This window comes from Sphaerodactylus townsendi, linkage group LG04 (genome assembly GCF_021028975.2).
Source record: "Sphaerodactylus townsendi isolate TG3544 linkage group LG04, MPM_Stown_v2.3, whole genome shotgun sequence".
NCBI lineage: Eukaryota > Metazoa > Chordata > Lepidosauria > Squamata > Sphaerodactylidae > Sphaerodactylus > Sphaerodactylus townsendi.
The window spans coordinates 130,997,936-131,016,814 of record NC_059428.1 but is presented as its reverse complement, the minus strand read 5'-3'; the positions used below and the strand labels follow the sequence as shown (position 1 = coordinate 131,016,814).

The 18,879-nt window shown below is 43.8% G+C and overlaps 1 protein-coding gene across 3 annotated transcripts in view; it reads left to right on the top strand.

Annotated features, from left to right (window-relative positions):
- Nucleotides 1–18,879, top strand: part of TDRD3 (tudor domain containing 3) — a 104,809-nt gene that overhangs the window by 32,906 nt on the left and 53,024 nt on the right. For 2 of the 3 annotated variants that reach the window (XM_048492812.1, XM_048492813.1), the window contains exons 3-8: nt 2,325–2,390; nt 7,120–7,280; nt 9,174–9,315; nt 11,069–11,140; nt 13,264–13,416; nt 13,850–13,987. In XM_048492812.1, coding sequence (XP_048348769.1) covers nt 2,325–2,390; nt 7,120–7,280; nt 9,174–9,315; nt 11,069–11,140; nt 13,264–13,416; nt 13,850–13,987 — 732 coding nt within the window. The remainder of the gene's footprint in view (nt 1–2,324; nt 2,391–7,119; nt 7,281–9,173; nt 9,316–11,068; nt 11,141–13,263; nt 13,417–13,849; nt 13,988–18,879) is intronic. The other variant, XM_048492814.1, reaches the window with a different exon arrangement.

The window sequence follows — 18,879 nt, the reverse complement described above, 5'->3', positions numbered from 1 at the left end:
TTGTTAAATCATTATTAGAAAATAAAATGCAACAAGCAAGAAGAAGAATAGTCTACAGCGAAAAGTGTAGTAGTTATTCCTTGGTTCATTTAGCCGGGAAAGAAATACAGAAACCCAGACATTTCTGTTTTGAGTGATTATAGAATTGAGTTGGTTTCTTGCAAGGAACCAAATGGATGAAGATCCATGCACAGAGTTTTTTAAAAATCTAACAAATTTGACACCCTAGTCAACAGCACCTGGGCAATTGTTTATATCACCTTGTTTCATGGTCACAGGGATATCACTGTCTGATGAATAAAGGTCAGCTTTATTAAAGGAAAGAAGAATTTGTCAAGTTGAAGGACCAAACAGGATCATGAAAATTGGCTTCTGTTGAGAGAAATTTTGCAAAGATATGTTGCAAAATAGAGCACTTACTTGATAGGTTTATAGAGATTTACATTTTAATATGCTTCTAAGCATTTCTTGCATACTTCTGCATTCTATTTGTTATTTTTCAAAGCTGATGTAATAGATTAATCAAGTGCAGAATCTTAATAAATTCTGTGATAGTGCTATAATAGCTGTTTCATTCAAGGGTGCGAGTGGAGATAATTGCTTCTGCCACAGTGTTGTTAAAAGTAGAAAATAAAGAGGTGCGTAACGGTTCAAAGTAATTTATTTTCCTTTCTTTGAGTGAAGTGCATATCTAGCATTAGGTACAACCATCTGTTTTCATATTGCAGCCACTAATGGCTGCATATTCTCCTAATCACCCTAGCAATTCTTACAGGAATTATCTGTGGCATATTATTGAAAGGGATCCATTATCTGAGCCAGAACTTGAACTGGAGACCACAGCTGGTGTTGACCTTTTTTGGTTACTTCTTTATTTCAAAGATTTCTCTCAGGAGAAGCAGGTCCTTAAAACCAGCCCTGCTCAGTCTTTCGTGGTTGATTTGGCTGAGATCCAAAGGTGTTTTTTTTCCAGTTTTAGCTTCTGTTCTCAAGGACTTGGGGTTCTCCAGAGCCACAGGCAGGCTTAGCTCCAAAGTGTCCACTGTCAGGAGACCCAGTCCTGTAATGCTTCTTTCATGCTGTTCTGAAGGGGTTTCCTGTCTTCCACAAGCCCCCTTTCCTTTTCTGGGGGGCGGGGGTTAGGAATACTTTGTGCTTCCTTCCTTCCTTCCTTCCTTCCTTCCTTCCTTCCTTCCTTCCTTCCTTCCTTCCTTCCTTCCTTCCTTCCTTCCTTCCTTCCTTCCTTCCTTCCTTCCGTCCGTCCGTCCGTCCGTCCGTCCGTCCGTCCGTCCGTCCGTCCGTCCGTCCGTCTGTCTGTCTGTCTTTCGTTCTTTCTTTCTTTTGTTCTTTCTTTCTTTCTTTCAACGAGAAAATCTTAAGAAGAATCCTTTATGATTCTCTCTATCGAAAATGGTGTCAGGGGTTTTTATAGAATTCACTCATCTAGACCATTTGAGCAGTGATTAACCAACTGGGTGTCGAATATGAGAGAGATAACCCCCACTGAGCATTCTTGGAAATTAATCCCTATCTGTCTGGTTTAGAATGTGGCCTTGTGAAAGCCAGTTCCGTTATCTAAAAAATAACTCCACTTAAACTAAACAGAAACACAGTTTAGCACTTTAGTGAGGCCAATGGTTGCATTGCAAACAACCTAGCAAAACCAAATGGTTGCCTCATAAAAGACCCAATGTACAAGATAGATGATTTCTAAGTAAATTTAAAGGAATATATACACTTCCTTCACAGAGGCCGATAAGAGGAAAGAGAAAACTTGCAGTTGCCCCAGCTCCCCATTTCTGCTTGTGTTTTGAGAACTTTGAATCAAATCCCGTAGCATCCCAATGCACTTTGTACATGTGGCTTCTACATGGATGCTTGGTTTTTGTTTCATGAAAATCGTGTTTCTCTACCTAACCTTCTTACCTAGAAGAGCGAAGTAGAGTCAGCAAGTAGTCTCATCTAAATATGCTGCCTTTAGTTGCCGACTTGACTTAAAGGCAACACCTGTTTTGCGATCAGCTCCAATATTATTAGATGAGTTTTACTGAAGCATAATCAAATCCTGCAGGACATTTTAAGTTGCCTGAAAACATGAATCTGTTTAAAAATGCTGCAACAGATTTGACTGCGCGAGAGGAACAAAGGCTTTATAATACCCACTGTATTACTGGCAATGTACTGTTGTTAGTTTTTGTCCATGAGAAGTAGCATGACACCTGATTATTTCAATATTGCATTTCACCATTCTGCTTGCCTTCATCCCACAATGGATATCTATATTGGAAATCAGCACTCAAATATAACCTTTTTTTTAACTTCAGACAGATTTAAGAGCTATTGGCAAGAAGTTCCTTCCAAGTGACATCAATGGTGGAAAAGTGGAAAAGGTAAAACAGCTTTGACTTATGGTCATCTTGTTTTTGCCAGTGTGCATCTAGTCCAGGGGTCAGCAACCCGCAGCTCTTTTGTCCTCGTACTGTGGCTCCGCAGCGGCAACAGCGAGCACACCTCCTCCCTCCCTCCCTCCCTCCCTCCCTCCCTCCCTCCCTCCCTCCTCTGGTGCCTGGGAACGAGAGGAAAGGAGGGAGGAAGGAAGGAAGGAGGAGGCGGGGAAGGAGACACTCTCACCGTGTCCCAAGTTCAACTTGGCGTCGCTGCCGCTGTCTATCCTGCCTGCTTGGCTGAAGGCAGGGTTTGGGGAGGCCGGGGGCAGGCCTTGGGGAGGCGGGGCCAAAGGGCTCTTTGGGTGCTAAAGGTTGCCGACCCCTAATCTAGTCCTCCTACAGTTGTAATGGCCTCCCCATCTCCCCATCTGTCAGTCTTCCTCAAGTCTTGCATTATGGAAATGGAACGTGGCAAAGGAACATCATGGGTTTTGTTATGGCTGAAAATGCCTTGTATATTGCTTTGATTTTCATCTCCCCCTGCTGAAGTCCTTTGGGGAAATATTTTGTCCTGAGACTTATAGAAAGTACTTTATAGAAGGTACTTTGAAAAGGTAATAATGCAAGCACCAGCTCATTTTTGACCCTTGGGATGACATCACATGATCATGACGTTTACGAGGCAGACCATGCTTACAAGGTGGTTTGTCATTTCCTTTTGCCAGTTCTGTACACTTAACCCCCAGTGAACTGGATACTCATTTTTCTGACCTCGGAAGAATGGAAGTCTGAGTCAACCTCGAGCTGGCTACTGGAAACCAACTTTCATCGGGATCGAACTCAAGTCTTGAGAAGAGCTTTGACTGCAGTACTACAGAGTGGCATAGCACCAACAAGGCAGGGGGTGATGCCCCGGGTGTGCACCTGTGCGGAGGAGTGGTGCAGGCGTGGGTGTGGTGGGGCCCCGCGTGCCCTGAGCACAGTTCCCCCTTGCTCCACCCCTGGTACTACAGCTTACTCCTCTGCACCACGGTGCTCTTAGAAAGTACTTTATAAAAACTATAAATGTAAATGTAAAGTTAGGATACTTTACATGTAAAGTGTGGGTAATTTCCAAGGGTAGGCATATTGGTGTGAAATAGAACAACAAGATTTGTGTCCAGTAGTACCTTAAAAGACCATCGAGATTTTTCGGGGTAGGGGATTTCGAGAATCAAAGCTCTCTTTGTCCAATAGCATAAGTAACTTTAACATTACTGTTAAGACAGGGCTTTCTCAGACAGGCAAAATAGTCAAAAGTTACTGCCTCTTCGTGATACTTGGTCAATAGCTTGTGTCTTCCTTGTTCCCAGAATTAGTCCAACTTGGATACTTAACAAGGTGCTGTAAACTATTGGCTGTTTCCTAATCTAGAGGTCCAGTTTGCTGCAGATCCAGTATTATAATATTATAGTAATTCACCAACTGACAGTTGGCATTAGTGGTCCGAAATAGTGACAAATGTGCAGTTTGAAAAAGGAATGTGTGCACAATGCACATAATGCAGAAATTAGGCCGACTGCCAACCAGTTTAACTTGCGGTTAGAGTGCAAAAATGCTTCTTGAGATATTTCACAGACCCTTCTCCTTTGCTGAATGAAGAATATTGGATAAAGATTTTTTTTAACTAGGCAAAATATTGGTTGCCTGCTAAATCCACAATGAGTGTACTATTTTTTTCTCCTTCTGCACAGAAGAGTGGGTAGCGTAATGATAGAATATCTCTTCAGGGGTCTTAGAAAAATGTCTTACAGTCTTCAGCCACAAGATGGCTGTGTGTAATTACTTTTGAGAAAAACACTCATTGTATATGCTCTGTAATGCAACATATTACTGCAAATAGGATTAAAATAGTTCATCTGTAAAGACTATTGTTGTTGTTACACTTAGAAGAGAAGTCTACTGGATTTCCAAGTCTTTACACCAATTTAGACCGCACTCAAGCTACATACAATCCGTATATTTCTGTGGAATCTACTGTGAGATTATTTTGTCAAATTGTGCAGTCATCAGCTAGTGCCGGCCATCTTGAACTTCTGTTCAGTTATTTTTAATGAATCATTACATAAATGAAATGTGGGGACTAATTTTTTTTAATGAGATATTACTATGCATTGAGGGTATGATCCAAATCAAATGATCTTCTCGTCTTCGAGCAAAATTTCACTGTAGTAGTACCTTAAAGACCAGCAAATTTTCAAGGGTATGTAATTATTCACGTGGCAAAGCTCCCTTTGTTAGCCACAATAGCTGAAGAAGCGCACTTTGACTCTCAAATGCTTACACCTTTGAAAATGTTGTTTGAACTCTGAGGTATGATTGGATATGAACATTGTTCTTCTGGTAATGGTGGAAAGTGTTATCAAGTTGCAACTGGCTTATGGCGATCCCATAGGGCCGTGGTGGTGAACCTTTGGCACTCCAGATGTTATGGACTACAATTCCCATCAGCCCCTGCCAATTGGCCATGCTGGCAGGGGCTGATGGGAATTGTAGCCCATAACATCTGGAGTGCCAAAGGTTCACCACCACTGCCATAGGGTTTTCAAGGCAAGAGCTGTTCAGAGATGGTTTGCCATTGCCCACCTCTGCATAGTGACCGCGGACTTTCTTGATGGTTTCCCATCCCAGTCCTAACCTGGGCCAACTCCGCTTAGCTTCTAAGATCTGATGAGATTGAGCTAGCATGAGCCATCCAAATCAAGGCAGTTTTTCTATTGCAGATTGATATAGCTATCCCCTGAAACTATTTTCGGTTTTAGACACTGAAGCCACCAGTTGATGATGGCGGCAGTATCTGTTGCATGGATGTGTTGTGAAGTCTAAAGCAGCTTTGATGAAGACAGGTGTGTGCTCTGAACAAACTGTTGTACAATAAGGATGTCAGTATAATAGCAAACAGAGATTAGGTGCCTCAGGATAGTGGTCGTATTTGTGTAGACTGATCAAAGCAAACTGACCAAAGTCAGCTGACTGAAGCAAAAATTCCTAGATGAGTCAGTAATGGGAAAGGAGGACAAGCTCAGGCCAAAGAGGGAGACTGGAAATTGGGACCAAGCCACCATTTTAGGGAAGCTATGTAGTACTAGTTGGCAGTCGATGGAGTTGAAAGAGCAGCCGTTCATAGAAATACCTTTCATACACACGAAGCTGTCTTCTGCTTCCATCAAGGTCAGCATTGTCTCCTCAGACTGGCAGCTGCTCTCCAGGGTTTCAGGTGAAGGTTTTCACATCATCTATTACCTGATTCTGTTGACTGGAGGAGCCAGGGATTGAAACTGGGACCTTCTTCATGCTGTGCAGACATTCTCCCCCTGAGCCACAACCCCTCGAAGGGCCTGTCTGTGGATTTTTGTCCAAGGTTTATCTTTGAAGCAATTTGTTTTGGGGAGCCTCCAGAGTTTCAGAACCAGTTTGCTGCAGGACTTGACGGGCTGCAGTTTAAAGGAGTGGTGGAGTCTCCTTCTTTGGAGGTTTTTAAACAAAAGGCTGGATCAGCATATGTCGGGAGTGCTTTGATTGTGTGTTCCTGCATTGCAGGGGGTTGGACTTGATGGCCCTTGTGGTCTCTTTCAATTCTATGATTCTATTCTATGGTTCTTGACAGGAACTGGTCAAATTTACCCAGCACAAAAGTCTGCCGTAATCCAGTTGTGGTAATAGGGCAGAACAGCAAAGTTCTGTTTCTCAAACTGAAATTAAAATGTATTTGGATGAACCAAGTTTAAGCCTGGCTTAGGCAGTTCTGGATAGGGTAAATACGGCAATCCTGTACAGCAGACCTGGGCATTATATGGCTTGCGGGCCACATTCGGCCCGCCGGATGACCCTGACTGGCCCCCCTGCCTTGCTGGGGAGCGAGGCGCCTTTGAAAGCCCCACAGAAGCCGGTTGCCTTCGTTGCCGGCTTCTGCGGGGCTTTCAAAAGCACCAGTCGATGAAAAAAGTAGGTCAAGGGACTTAAGTCTCCCCACTTGCTTGATTGTCACAGTGGACAACTATGCAGGTAGGTTAAGCCTGTGATTCTTTGTGCCAAATAGTGTTGTATTCAGAACTGTTGCCACTGATTCCAAGTTGATCTGTGCACCTGTCACTTATCAGCCCCTATTATGCAGAATTGAGTTCAGCCTTTTGGCCCGGCCCTCCACAATATTTTCTGTTTCTTATGTGGCCCCATGGAAAAAATAATTGCCCACCCCTGCTGTACAGAGTTACTCCTGTTTAAGCCCATTAAATGAATGGGCTAAGACTGAAGTAACTCTCCTTGGGATCACACTGTAAAAGAACTTTAGAAGAGGAAGAGTTGGTTTTTATACCGTGCTTTTCTCAGACTTTAAGGAGTCTCAAAGCAGCTTACAATCGCCCTTCCCCTCCCCACAGCAGACACCTTGGTAGGTGGGCCATGTTGCTGGGCTGTGGTAGCCACTAAAGGCTAAAATGTGTTACTGCTTTACAAAATTAAAATGTTCCTGGTCTTGCAAATACTTTGAATAAGGAAGACAGCACAGCTTTGCTAGATGAAGTGGTGGTCTGGTGAGGATAAAATCTGAGAGACATAATTAACGTGTGTGTGTTTTTAATACATAAATGCTTGTTTACCAGGACCAAGATCTGTGTCCACAGCAAACCCTCCCCCCCCTCAACTTTTAAAAGCTAATTATAATTTAAAACCATTTTGTTCTTCATATCCGCAGCTAGAAGGGCCCTGTGTCCTCCAGATTCAAAAAATACGCAATATAGCGGCACCAAAGGATAATGAAGAATCTCAGGGTGCTCCCAGGATGCTGCGTTTGCAGATGACAGATGGGCATACAAGTTGCACCGCAATAGAGTATAATTACATGTCAAAAATAAGGTAAATAATTCTGATTTTGCCTTTGAATTGCTTTGTATAACACAAGGCTTGCAAAACAGGTAAATATCCAGGGCATGTTTGAATTGAGGATCTTGTGAAGAAGAAACAGGTGAAAACCCTTTCCTGCCTGCAAGAAACATTTCACATTCTTTGCTCCTGAAATATTTTCCTAGGAATACATTTTTAAAAATCCTTCCCATTCTGTAGCAATGCTAGGTTTCTTTGCTTGAAATGCAGGTATGTTTTAATAGTGTGCATGTTTGTAATTAAATAGAAAGCTTTATAGTGTTATGCATTAAAAAGAACTATAGTTAGGGCTCTTATTTAGTTCTCTTTGCAATGTGTTTATAGTGCACCTTTAATGAGCTGAAATTTGACACTGGGAAGCAGTTAAGAAACTCCTGGCAAGCTGAGGGAATTCTACTTCAGTTCGTACCCTATTAACGAATAAATGGAATTCTGCATATAGGTTGGTCGAATAGGAACTGGCATTAACTGATATTGAATTGGTTTGCCGATGGACTGTGAAGAGAATGGACGTGGTGCTGGTTCATGAAACTGTTTTCTAAAGAAACTGTTTGAGCAGAAGGTTAGATGTACGACAGTGCTGCCATAGTTCGTCACAGAAACATTGCAATGCATTTTGCCCTCCCGAGAAGAGTTTCTGCCGCTTTAGTGATGGAGACTTGTATTCATACTGCACTGATGGATATCGCATGCTTGACCCACTGGGGAAGACCATAGAGCAGGGGTTGGCAACCTTTACCACCCAAAGAGCCATTTGGACCCGTTTTCCATGGCCCCAAAGATCTACCGAGCCGGAGAGGTGGCTCCATACGGAGCCACCTCCAGTTCAGACCCTCCGCTCACCTTTCCTTCCAGTGCTGTTCTGGAGGGACATGCCCATGCTACCCTCTGACCTCCAGGCCATGCGGAGCCGCAGTATAAGGCTGAAAGAGCCGCATGTTGCAGACCCCTGCCATAGAGACATGTTGGTGTTCCCCAACCACGAAGGATCCCCGACAGCCCCTCCTCCGTTGGTGCCACGGTGCCTGCGACCAGGATTGAGCTTCCTACAGTGTTGTAAAAAGGATTTCCTGGTGGGAAGTCGCTTCTTCAAAATGGCGCGTTCCCCGGGGTGGACTTGCCAAGGTCATCTCACTAGGCCTTATGAGTTCTCTGTATCTAGGGCTCATTCCGCACATGCAGAATAATGCACTTTCAAACTGCTTTCAATGCTCTTTGAAGCTGTGCGGAATGGCAAAATCCACTTGCAAACAGTTGTGAAAGTGGTTTGAAAACGCATTATTTTGTGTGTGCGGAAGGGGCCTAGGTGATTTTTGAAGTAACTGGAAGCTGAGTTTTCTTACTCGATTGTGTCCGTTTGACAGATGAGAACGACGATTAGTATCTTATACTTTAAGTGAAATTTTGTACATACTCTCTCATCGAAATGGTGTTTTATGTTTCCAGATTTTTGGCATGAAATAATGAATGCACTTGATAAAATGTTTACAGCAACACATGTTTTCAAGGTCTGTTACAAGCAGAGTCAAGATGGATTCTGGCAATTCTGCTCGCATAACGCGATAGTGGACTGTTTGTCTCTCTGGGATTGTTGTTGGCGCTTTAAAATTCAGATAGGTCCTATGTGTTATTCCAATGAATTCTTTATGGTGATATCTAACCGAGCTTGTTACAGCTTTCTGGCATTTAAATACATTGTTTTCTCTTTGCTACAACAAGCAACACATTTGACAAGTTATTGAATTTGCAGTGGGTAATAAATGAGTTGTTACCTAATGCATGCAACATGGGAGAAACAAGATGGTTTATTATTTCGTTGTATCGATTTGACGCCGAACTAGCAGACTTTTCCATTTCTGCTTTCAGTCTAAACACTCCTCCTGGAACAAAAATTAAACTGTTGGGAGTCGTGGAAGTGAAAAACGGCTTCCTTCTTCTGGATGACAGCAACACGGTGATTCTTGGAGGTGAAGTGGAGCATCTTATAGAAAAGTGGGAGTTGCAAAGGGTGAGGTAACATGCTTTCCCCCTACCTTCAGCGGAATGTTCGCAGAATTGCAGTTGTTCCGTGCGTGTCTCAAAATGATGATGGTGGCATTGGGATTACGTTGAGTTAGCACAATTAGCTGCGCTGTGCGGCATTGTATTGACTAGTAATGATTTAAGTTGCAGTAAATTGCTTTCCTATGGGATGAGTAGGATATGAACCTTGAGAAAAGCCTCTCTATCTGAACATGGATGTACGCTGTTTGTCATTTCTGGATAATTTCTCTGGGGCCTGTGTGATCGGCTGCTTAATTTCCCTGGATTTTTTTTTCTTCCAAAGGAGCTTCAGGGAAAAGCGGAAGAGAGTTCATTCTGTATCGGTTAACTACAGAATAGTGCTACCTGAACAATCACAAAAATCTCAGGTTATAGCTTTTTAAAATTCAGTGTTGACTTAATTCCTTGTCCCTAAGACAATGAACTTCAAACTTTAAGTAGGCATCAAGTAGGGCAGGGGTGAACTTCAAACTTTAAGTAGGCATCAAGTAGGGCAGGGGTGTCCAATTCTGGCACTTCAGATGTTCATGGACTACAATTCCCATCAGTCCTGACTGACATGGGGCTGATGGGAATTGCAGTCCATGAACATCTGAAGTGCCAGAGTTGGACACCTCTGAAGTAGGGAATGACAAATTCCATGTGTAGGGAAGAGGCTCGAAAGCTCATTAAGGAAATGAGGTTTTGAGTGTATGCGGCAGAGTGTCAGGTACAAAATTGGTTGCGAGAATGCATAGGGAAATAATCACAACTGAGGATCTGTAGGCTTGAAACGACACATTGAGAGTTAATATAGAGTGGTAGCCAAGACTGAATTTGACAAGACTTCAAATGGTGTCTCTTTTTAGAACCTTTCTACATTCTCTCACCCGAGTCCCGCTTGAGGAATCTAGCAGGACGTCTCGTCAGTTAATCTTAGATTACCCTGTCTTTCTCAGCCTTGCTTCCCTGGTCTTCAATATAAACGTGCTGGTTGAATAACTGAGAGAGTGCTGTGTTCAAAACACTAGATAAGTGCTGCTGTTATCCTGACTGAATCACAGGGTACGTGGAATATAGGAATGCAGTTTAGCCTGAACGTTGTATGGCAGTGAAGTATCAATTGAGTTCAGCACTCCTAAAACAACACCTGCGTCATATGCTATTGACATCATATGCTATTGGCAGGGGGGAATGTGAAACTTTGTGGCAGACAGGAGGCTCCTTTTTCTCTATAGTAGGCCCACATTTGTCCAGAGGGATGTGAGGGAATTTCCTCCCTACTCAAGCCCACACCGCTCGCTTGATCGTACCATTTACAGAGAATTTGAAGAGTTGTAACTGTATTGTGGAACCTCTCTCCCCCCCCCCCCCAATGTTATTGTCATGTTCAATCATGTCGAGGGTTTGGAGCTGATTGCACCATTTATTTGGCCAATTTATCCTCATCACATGCCTGTGGGATTTTGGCTTGCCCCGTGTACATATGTAGCATGGACAAAATAGCAAAGCAATGCCTAGTTGTTCTGAAGTTACCATCTCCCTCTAAAAGAGGAAAAGAAAGCAAACTTGTGGAAACTCATACACTCATCCATCACAATCGGTCAATCGCTGTTGGTTGGCCATTAAGTTGGTAGATAGACGCCGTGGTGAAAAGATATCCCCGATCTCTTTCTGGGGAATTGGATGGTTGTTACTGGATTGCCACCATCTCATGGACACCTGGTTTCATTTTACAGAGCTTATCGAAACACAACAGAAGTAACATTGGAACGGAAGGTGGACCGCCTCCCTTTGTGCCTTTTGGACAGGTTAGTGAGTTTTTTCCCCAGTTTTTCTGTAAGTGCTCTGGAATTTGTCCTTTCCATCTGGAATGTGTCCTTTCTAAAAATTGAGTGATGCGGACTGCAGTTCAAAGTTTCTGCAAATTACATGTGCTGCAGTGATTGAGCTATTTATCTGTTTAAAACATTTTTATGCTGCCTTTCCACCCAGGGTTGCCAACATAAAAAATAAAATAAAATCACAAATAAACACATAACATAAAGCACATGTGAACAATTAAAATACATTTAAATTATGTAATTATGTGATAATTCAGTAAATCACAGACAGACCACACCAGATCCAGGACAGAAGGCCAGTAACCATTACTGGGGCTGTGTCAAACACAGCAAAGGACTTTACCTGCAGGTGACAGGCTAATAGGGGGAGAGAGATGGATGAATCTCTCTGAGAAAGGCAACATTTTGGTTCCACAACTGCGAAGGTCACCACCCGTCTAGCTTCAGATGGTGGCAGCATCCAAAGCAGGGCCTCCAAAGATAAATGCAGTGGATGGGTAGGTTCACATGGGAGGAGGTGGTCCTTAAGGTATGTTGGTCCTGGGTCATACAGGACTTTAAAGGTCAATGCCAACACCTTGAATTGAGCCCGGAGGCAAATTGGGAAGCCAGCAGAGATGGAGCAAGCCTAGAATTATATGGTCCCTTTGACCATAAAGCTTTCCTTTTTGGGTTGGATGTGAATTTGTCCCATACTTTTTCTGACTCTCAGTTTCAGATGAACTATTTAAATCTAGGTGTTGTGTGGTTTCCGGGCCGTACGGCCATGTTCTAGCAGCATTTTCTCCTGACGTTTCGCCTGCATCTGTAGCTGGCATCTTCAGAGGATCCTCTGAAGATGCCAGCCTATCTGATACAGGCAACGTCCAGGAAAAAATACTGCTAAAACTACTACCGACCCTGGAAACTCCACAGAACCCTCCTAACTCATTCTGGCAAGGGTGAAATACCTGACAATATATTTAAATTTATATTTTTTAAAAAATATATGCTCTTCTCCAAAGAGGTGTTTTAGTAAACCTTTTTCTTTTTAAGGATATAATAAGAACTTCCCAATGCATTAATGTTGACAAGGTCAAGAGGACGCTTGGTAATGTCTGTCCCCTAAATGAAATATTTTGTATTGTCAGATTTAAAACCTACTAAAAGCTTTAAAAATTGAATCAAATGGAATAGTGGGATGATAATAATAAAAGATGGGACATATGTATTAAATTGGCATGAGAACGTGTGAGAGCCCTTACTGATATATTTTAGATTTAAATGATATTTTTGTAAATATGATTTTAAAGAATTTATTCCTGTTTCTTGTATTGTTTTACTGACTGTTGTAAACTGCCCTGGGCCTTCCAGGGAAGGGCAGTAAATAGATCTGATCATCAAAATACAGTGGTACCTCTGTTATCGTTGAGTTCGTTTTTTTGTCGGTTTCGGTTTTCGTCGACTTTTTCTGGGCAAAATTTGTGTCAGTTTTCGTCCTCAAACCCAGAAAAAAATTGCCCAGAAAAAGTCCACAAAAAACGAAACTGACAAAAAGTCCACGAAAACCGAAACCGGCTGGGGTTTGAGGAAGCCCAGCTGGGAGGCAGAGGGAGCTCCTTATTTGGGCAGTGACTCCCCCTGATGTCACTGCCCAAATAAGGAGTGCCTCCTGGCTGGGGTTTAAAGAAGCCAATTAATCCGTTCAAGGCACTTTTTGGAGTGCCTCGAACGGATTAATTGGATTTACATTGATTCCTATGGGAAATGGTGCCTCGGTTTTCGTCGATTCCTTTCGGACGAATTATCGACAAAAAACGAGGTACCACTGTAAAATAAAAAATAAAGCAAACCTTGTACAGTCAAGAGATCTCTCTTGTGGCCGAGTGGAAACCACAAACCCCCACTTTCTAAATGCTCTTGGTGGGCATTGGTGGGCACCCATGACCACTACATTGGACTCCTGATCTGTAAATACATTTCTGTGGAACAAACAGTCATGGCTTAGTTTTGGTGCACAGTTATGGGGTTTTACACGAATAGCAAACCAACAACAAAGAAAGGAAATGTGTGATGGACGTGACCATTTCTGGTGCTTTTCATGTTGTCAGAGATGTGCATCTCAGCAGCAAGTGGACAGTCGGGAGCTGGATCGGAGAAAAACCCTGCAGGTGGCCAGCGTGGTCAAGCCCACGTTAAAGGACAACGATGAGTTTGAAAAACAGCGGACAGCTGCCATTGCAGAGGTGGCCAAAAGCAAGGAGGTTAGAATGAAGGCTGCAGCTGTTTTTGGTGGAGCAGGGAGGGGCTTACTTTGACTGGAATGCGTTTCTTCTGCAGATCCTATCTGAATGGTACCTTTCCTTTGCATATAAACCCAGCTTCCCTTTAGTAAACACATTTACTAAATAATCTTTACCAAGAGCCTGGCCTATGCTAGTTGGAAGTTGAACTTGACAAATGCCTGCATAATAAGTTGGTATTCTTACTATTCACAATTGACCTAAACATCTGGAGGAATTCAAGATGCTGTAGAGTTAGGAATAAGTCTATATTTCCTGCACAGAACCTTTCTGACTAAGCACAGAAAGGACAGAATGTCCTCTGGAAATCAACTTAATTGAAGCTAGTTCTCGTCACCATTTTGAACCTTTTAGTTGTCAATCTTAACAGAACTGTGCTTGTCTTTCTCTGCAGACGAAGACATTTGGTGGAGGTGGTGGCAACTCTAGAAGCAATCTCAGCGTGAGCACAGGAGGGAACAGGAGCAGGGAAGTGTTCCAGAAAGAGAAGATGAAGTCAGAGGGGAAAAATGAAGGTGTCTATCGAGAACTGGTAAGGCTCAGGATCTGAATATCTGCGTACCGGAAAAAATCTCCTTTTTTGGTACTCTTCAAGAACATCAGTTAAATCTATGATATTCATTCATTCACTCGTTCATTCGTTCGTTCGTTCATATCTCGCCGTACACCAAAGTCCCAGGGTGGCTTACATAATAGGGTTAAAAGCCCCCTTAAAACATACAATCCTAAAAACATAAAAAATGTAAACATTAAAAGGCACCATAAAAACATTCTTTAAAAGCAGTCAATAAATTATCATTAAAAATCCCCCCTCCCCCCACCCTTCAGCTGGCATTGATCCGGGGGGACCCTGAGGGTCACACATTGAAGGCCTGGGGAAAGAGGAACATTTTAACCAGGTGCCAAAATCCACAAAGTTTCGGTGCTTGGCGAATTTCTTGAAGATGCATTCTGGAGTTAGAAGGAATAAATACGTCCATAGTGGCCTAGTAATCCTGACTTTCAGCAATCTCACCTCAACCATGAGCTTGGAATGAACTTCTTGGCAACCCGTGGTTAATTTCAACCCTGTGACTTGCCCTGTGCTCTGCTATTCATAAGAAAAGGAGCAGATTGTAATGGACCTTGTGGAGTTCCTTCTTGGCTCCCCACCCCCAACAGTCAATAAATGGCGGGGAGCTTTCAGATATCTACAGACTAAGCTTGTACTACAGCCAGCTTCTTGCTCCTGTCAGTTAGTCTCAGTTAGCCGTTCAAAATCTCACGCGCAGTGGGAAAAATGCTGAGCAAGATGCATTAAGTACGAATAGGCTCAACTCTAAAATATTTATGAACAAGCAGCTCAGAGGTGGCCTTTGGGAAAGCAATCTTTTTAGAACTAGGGGGCTCTCGAGAATACAGAGAGAGGAAGTATGTACTTTTAATTTTGGAGATCAGAAAGTTACGAGACAGAACTGAGAAGATTGCGTGCATGTCTGAAAGGTAGATTTGTAACGGGTGAGCATGCTGGCGTGTAATCCAGGTGTGCTGATGTTTCCCATAATATTTTATCTTTTCACGGTCACCTATCTGTATGCAGTTATCTTGCTTGTGTTCCGGTTTGGCCTGCAGAAGGTCAGTGAATTAAATTCCTGTTTTTTCCCCCCCAAAAATCAAGGCTTGCAACTCTTAGTAACTGCTGCAGGATTTCCTAATGGATATTATCATGGCCTGTGGCTGGGTTGCTGGATGAGTGTTATGGTATATATAACTCAAGCAGGGGAAAAACAAAAGGGAAAGAGGGATTATACATGTCCCTTTGCCAGCAGAAATTGTGCTGCTTGCTTTCCTGGTCTGCGGGCCCTTCAGTGGGGGACATGCACCTTTGTCTTCCTCATCGTTGCCCTGTTCTCCTGCCCGTGATTTTGAAATGGGGAAGACAAGCGGAACATGGTGGGTTGAACCGGCCACATCTTCCCCAACTGCATGAGCGGAAGAGAAGGCATGGGTAGAAAATAGCTATATTTGAGTACTAGCGGGGCCCAGCCACGCGTTGCTGTGGCTTATTGTGGTGAAATGGGAAAGGAACAGTAGCAGCAAATCAATTGCAGAGGCCAACAGTACGTTGCTTTCATGCGAAACCACGCCAGCCCTGATACTATGCGATGTCATTGATGTGTGTGTGCCCGCATTCCTTGGGGGGGGGAATGGAAAGGCACCCCTCCCACCCCTCCCTTGCATGCCACCCCTCACTGTCTCCCCTCTCTCACTTCTCTTCCCTTGCATGCCTCCCCCCTCCGTCCCTTTCCTCTCCCTCCCTCTCTTCCCTTGCATGCCCCCCCCCCCCCCCCCTCCCTCCCTCCCTCCCTCCCTTCCCTCTCCCTCGTGTGTATGTGTGTGTGTTTCACTTCCACTCAAGTTACTGCCTATGTATTGTTTCCACTGCTCACATCTGGCCATCTGAGTGAACATTCTAAGCAGCACGAACATTCTAAGGGTGACAGTTACACACAGGCAGCTGCATGTCCTTCACCAGGGAGTGCCAGAAAAAGGCGTTTTACCTGGGCCAGGTGTGAAATTTCAGGTATGTTAACATCTAAAAACACTCTCGCCTGGCTGACTATAGTGGCTGGGAATTTTCAGAGGAATTGGCCCAGCAGTTACTGAGGTATACTGTCATCAACAAAAACACTGTTAGCTTTTTATATATATAGATAGTAGCAGCTTAGAGACCTACAAGATTTTCAGGATATAAACTTTTTAAAAATCAGTGCTTCGTATTGTCGAAGGCTTTCACGGCCGGCTTCAACTGGCTGTTGTGGGTTTTCCGAGCTGTGTGGCTGAGGTCTGGTAGTTTTCACCCACATCTCTAGCTGGCATCTTCAGAGGCATGTTTCGGCTAGATCTGAAAGAACGTTTCCTCCCCATAGTGGCATTGCCTGTATTGTTTAAGGCTTTCATGGCCAGAATCGACTGACTGTCTGACAGGACGTTTCTCCCTGTAGAGACGTTGAATGTGTTGTTGAAGGTTTTCACAGCAGGAATCAACTGGCTGAAAGAGTCTCACCACGTCTCACCGGAACGTGCCTCTGAAGATGCCAGCCATGGATGAGGGTGAAACATTAGGAGCAAAAAACTACCAGACCACAGGCACACAGCCCGGAAAATCCACAGCAGCAAGTTAAGGCTTACTGTCTCAGATAAAGTAGAAGCAGCAAGAGAGAATTTAAAGAGAGAGGGAACTCCTAATCTCATGCCATTCCTGCTTACGAGGAGCAAGAAAGCCGTGCTCATTTCCCAATTGCCTGTATCCATTCGGCACACGAAGCTTTCCCAAATGACACTATCTCCAGAAGGGGAGGATTTTCTTTTCCTGGGAAAGGCAGCAGAATTCTTTATTTGATAACTGCTTTCCTTCTCCGACTGCATCAACTGGACGTCATCAGCACCAAGAAACTATGTTGGGAGGAAAGGGAGGCTCAGCATTTTCCATTATGATCAGGGAATTCTTCACACCGATTCCTCTTCTGTGTCCAGAGTTAGGCCTGCGTTCAGTTGGAGTTTGGAGAACTACTTGAATTCTGCTCTGTCCTGTCCCAACAAAAGAAAAATGATGGCAAAATGTATAGCCGAGTACTCTGGTGTAACGATTTGAATGCTGTGTGTGTATGTGTCTTTAAGTTTGAGAGGTAAGTGGAAAAAGTACGGGAGAGTGAGAGGGGAATGAGAGTGCAATGTGATTGCTTGATTCTGGAGTGTGCCAGAGAAAAGTGCTGTGCTGGCGACAGAATGTGTCAGAGAAAGAGAGAGTATGACAGAGTGGGTCAGAGAGAGTGTCAGGACTCTGTGTGAGAGTACAGAATGGGCCAGAAAGAGTGTCAAAGCTCTGTCTGAGAGTACAGAATGGGTCAGAGAGAGTATCAGAGCTCTGTGTGAGAGTACAGAATGGGTCAGAGAGAGTGTCAGAGCTCTGTCTGAGAGTACAGAATGGGTCAGAGAGAGTGTCAGAGCTCTGTGTGAGAGTACAGAATGGGCCAGAGAGAGTGTCAGAGCTCTGTCTGAGAGTACAGAATGGGTCAGAGAGAGTGTCAGAGCTCTGTCTGAGAGTGCAGAATGGGTCAGAGAGAGTGTCAGAGCTCTGTGTGAGAGTACAGAATGGGCCAGAGAGAGTGTCAGAGCTCTGTCTGAGAGTGCAGAATGGGCCACAGAGAGTGTCCAGAGGCTTTCCAAGCTCTGAGGGGTGCTGGGAGATAGATGGGTCAGAGAGGGGTGTGTCAGGAAGCTCCAGTCTGAGAGGAAGTACAAGAATGGAGCCAGAGAGAGAGTGTCAGAGCTCTGTCTGAGAGTGCAGAATGGGCCACAGAGAGTGTCAGAGCTCTGTGTGAGAGTACAGAATGGGCCACAGAGAGTGTCAAAGCTCTGTCTGACTAGCTTCCCCAGAAGCCTCCTCTACAGCTGAAGGGGGGGGGGTGGCCTTTGGGTATAACTTTTAGATGTTTTTATTGTCATGTTTTATTGTTACTGTTTTATTTATGATGTTTTTGGTGGTATCTTTTATTATTCTTTTATCAATATTATTTTGTGGTGGGCTGCCTAGAGACCTTTCTATAAGGTGGGGTAAAAATCCCTAAAATAAATACATATTTTTCATCGGGACTTATTCAGACCTCCATTACCTTAATTCAGAACAAGGTTGTTATAATGTTTATTTAATTTTATTTTTTGGGCATTAAGTCACAGCTGACTCATGGCAATCCTGGAGCGTTTTCAAGGCACAAGACGTTTGAGTGAGTTTGCCATTGCCTGCCTCTGCATCACATCCCCCACCTAACTTGGAATTAGGTCTTCCATCATGACCAGTCAGTACTTATGCAGGCGAAGTTCTGGTACCCAGAAGTTTCAGCTGCAGTCTGATCTTATCAGTGGTTATCTCTTTTGCTGTACTGTTGCTGTACAACAAGCATTCTGAAATAGTGCCTGAAGCAAAACATCATTGCTTGCTCGAGAATCTGAAATAGCCAAACACTCTGTTTCAACGTTGGTCATGCTTATATTAGGCTCGTGGTGGCGAACCTTTGGCACTCCAGACGTTATGGACTACAATTCCCATCACCCCTTCAACTGATGGGAATTTCAGTCCATAACATCTGGAGTGCCAAAGGTTCACCACCGCTGTATTAGGCTGTGCTGTCTTTTGCACTAGCGCATGTCGTATTGGAGATGTGATTTGGGCAGATAACTGGTTCCAGCGTTTCCTGCAAGCCGTGCCACTTCAGGTTCTATCGAGGTCTGAAATTTGCTTCGCTGGCTTTGTGTATAGCATGACCACGGTGGATTGCCTTCCAGCCTTTTTCTGGCAAGACCTGGAGACAAATCTTGATTCATCTGTGAGACTCATAGGTGGCCAGGAATCCGTGTGCGTGACCCAGACGATTCCTTTAAAAG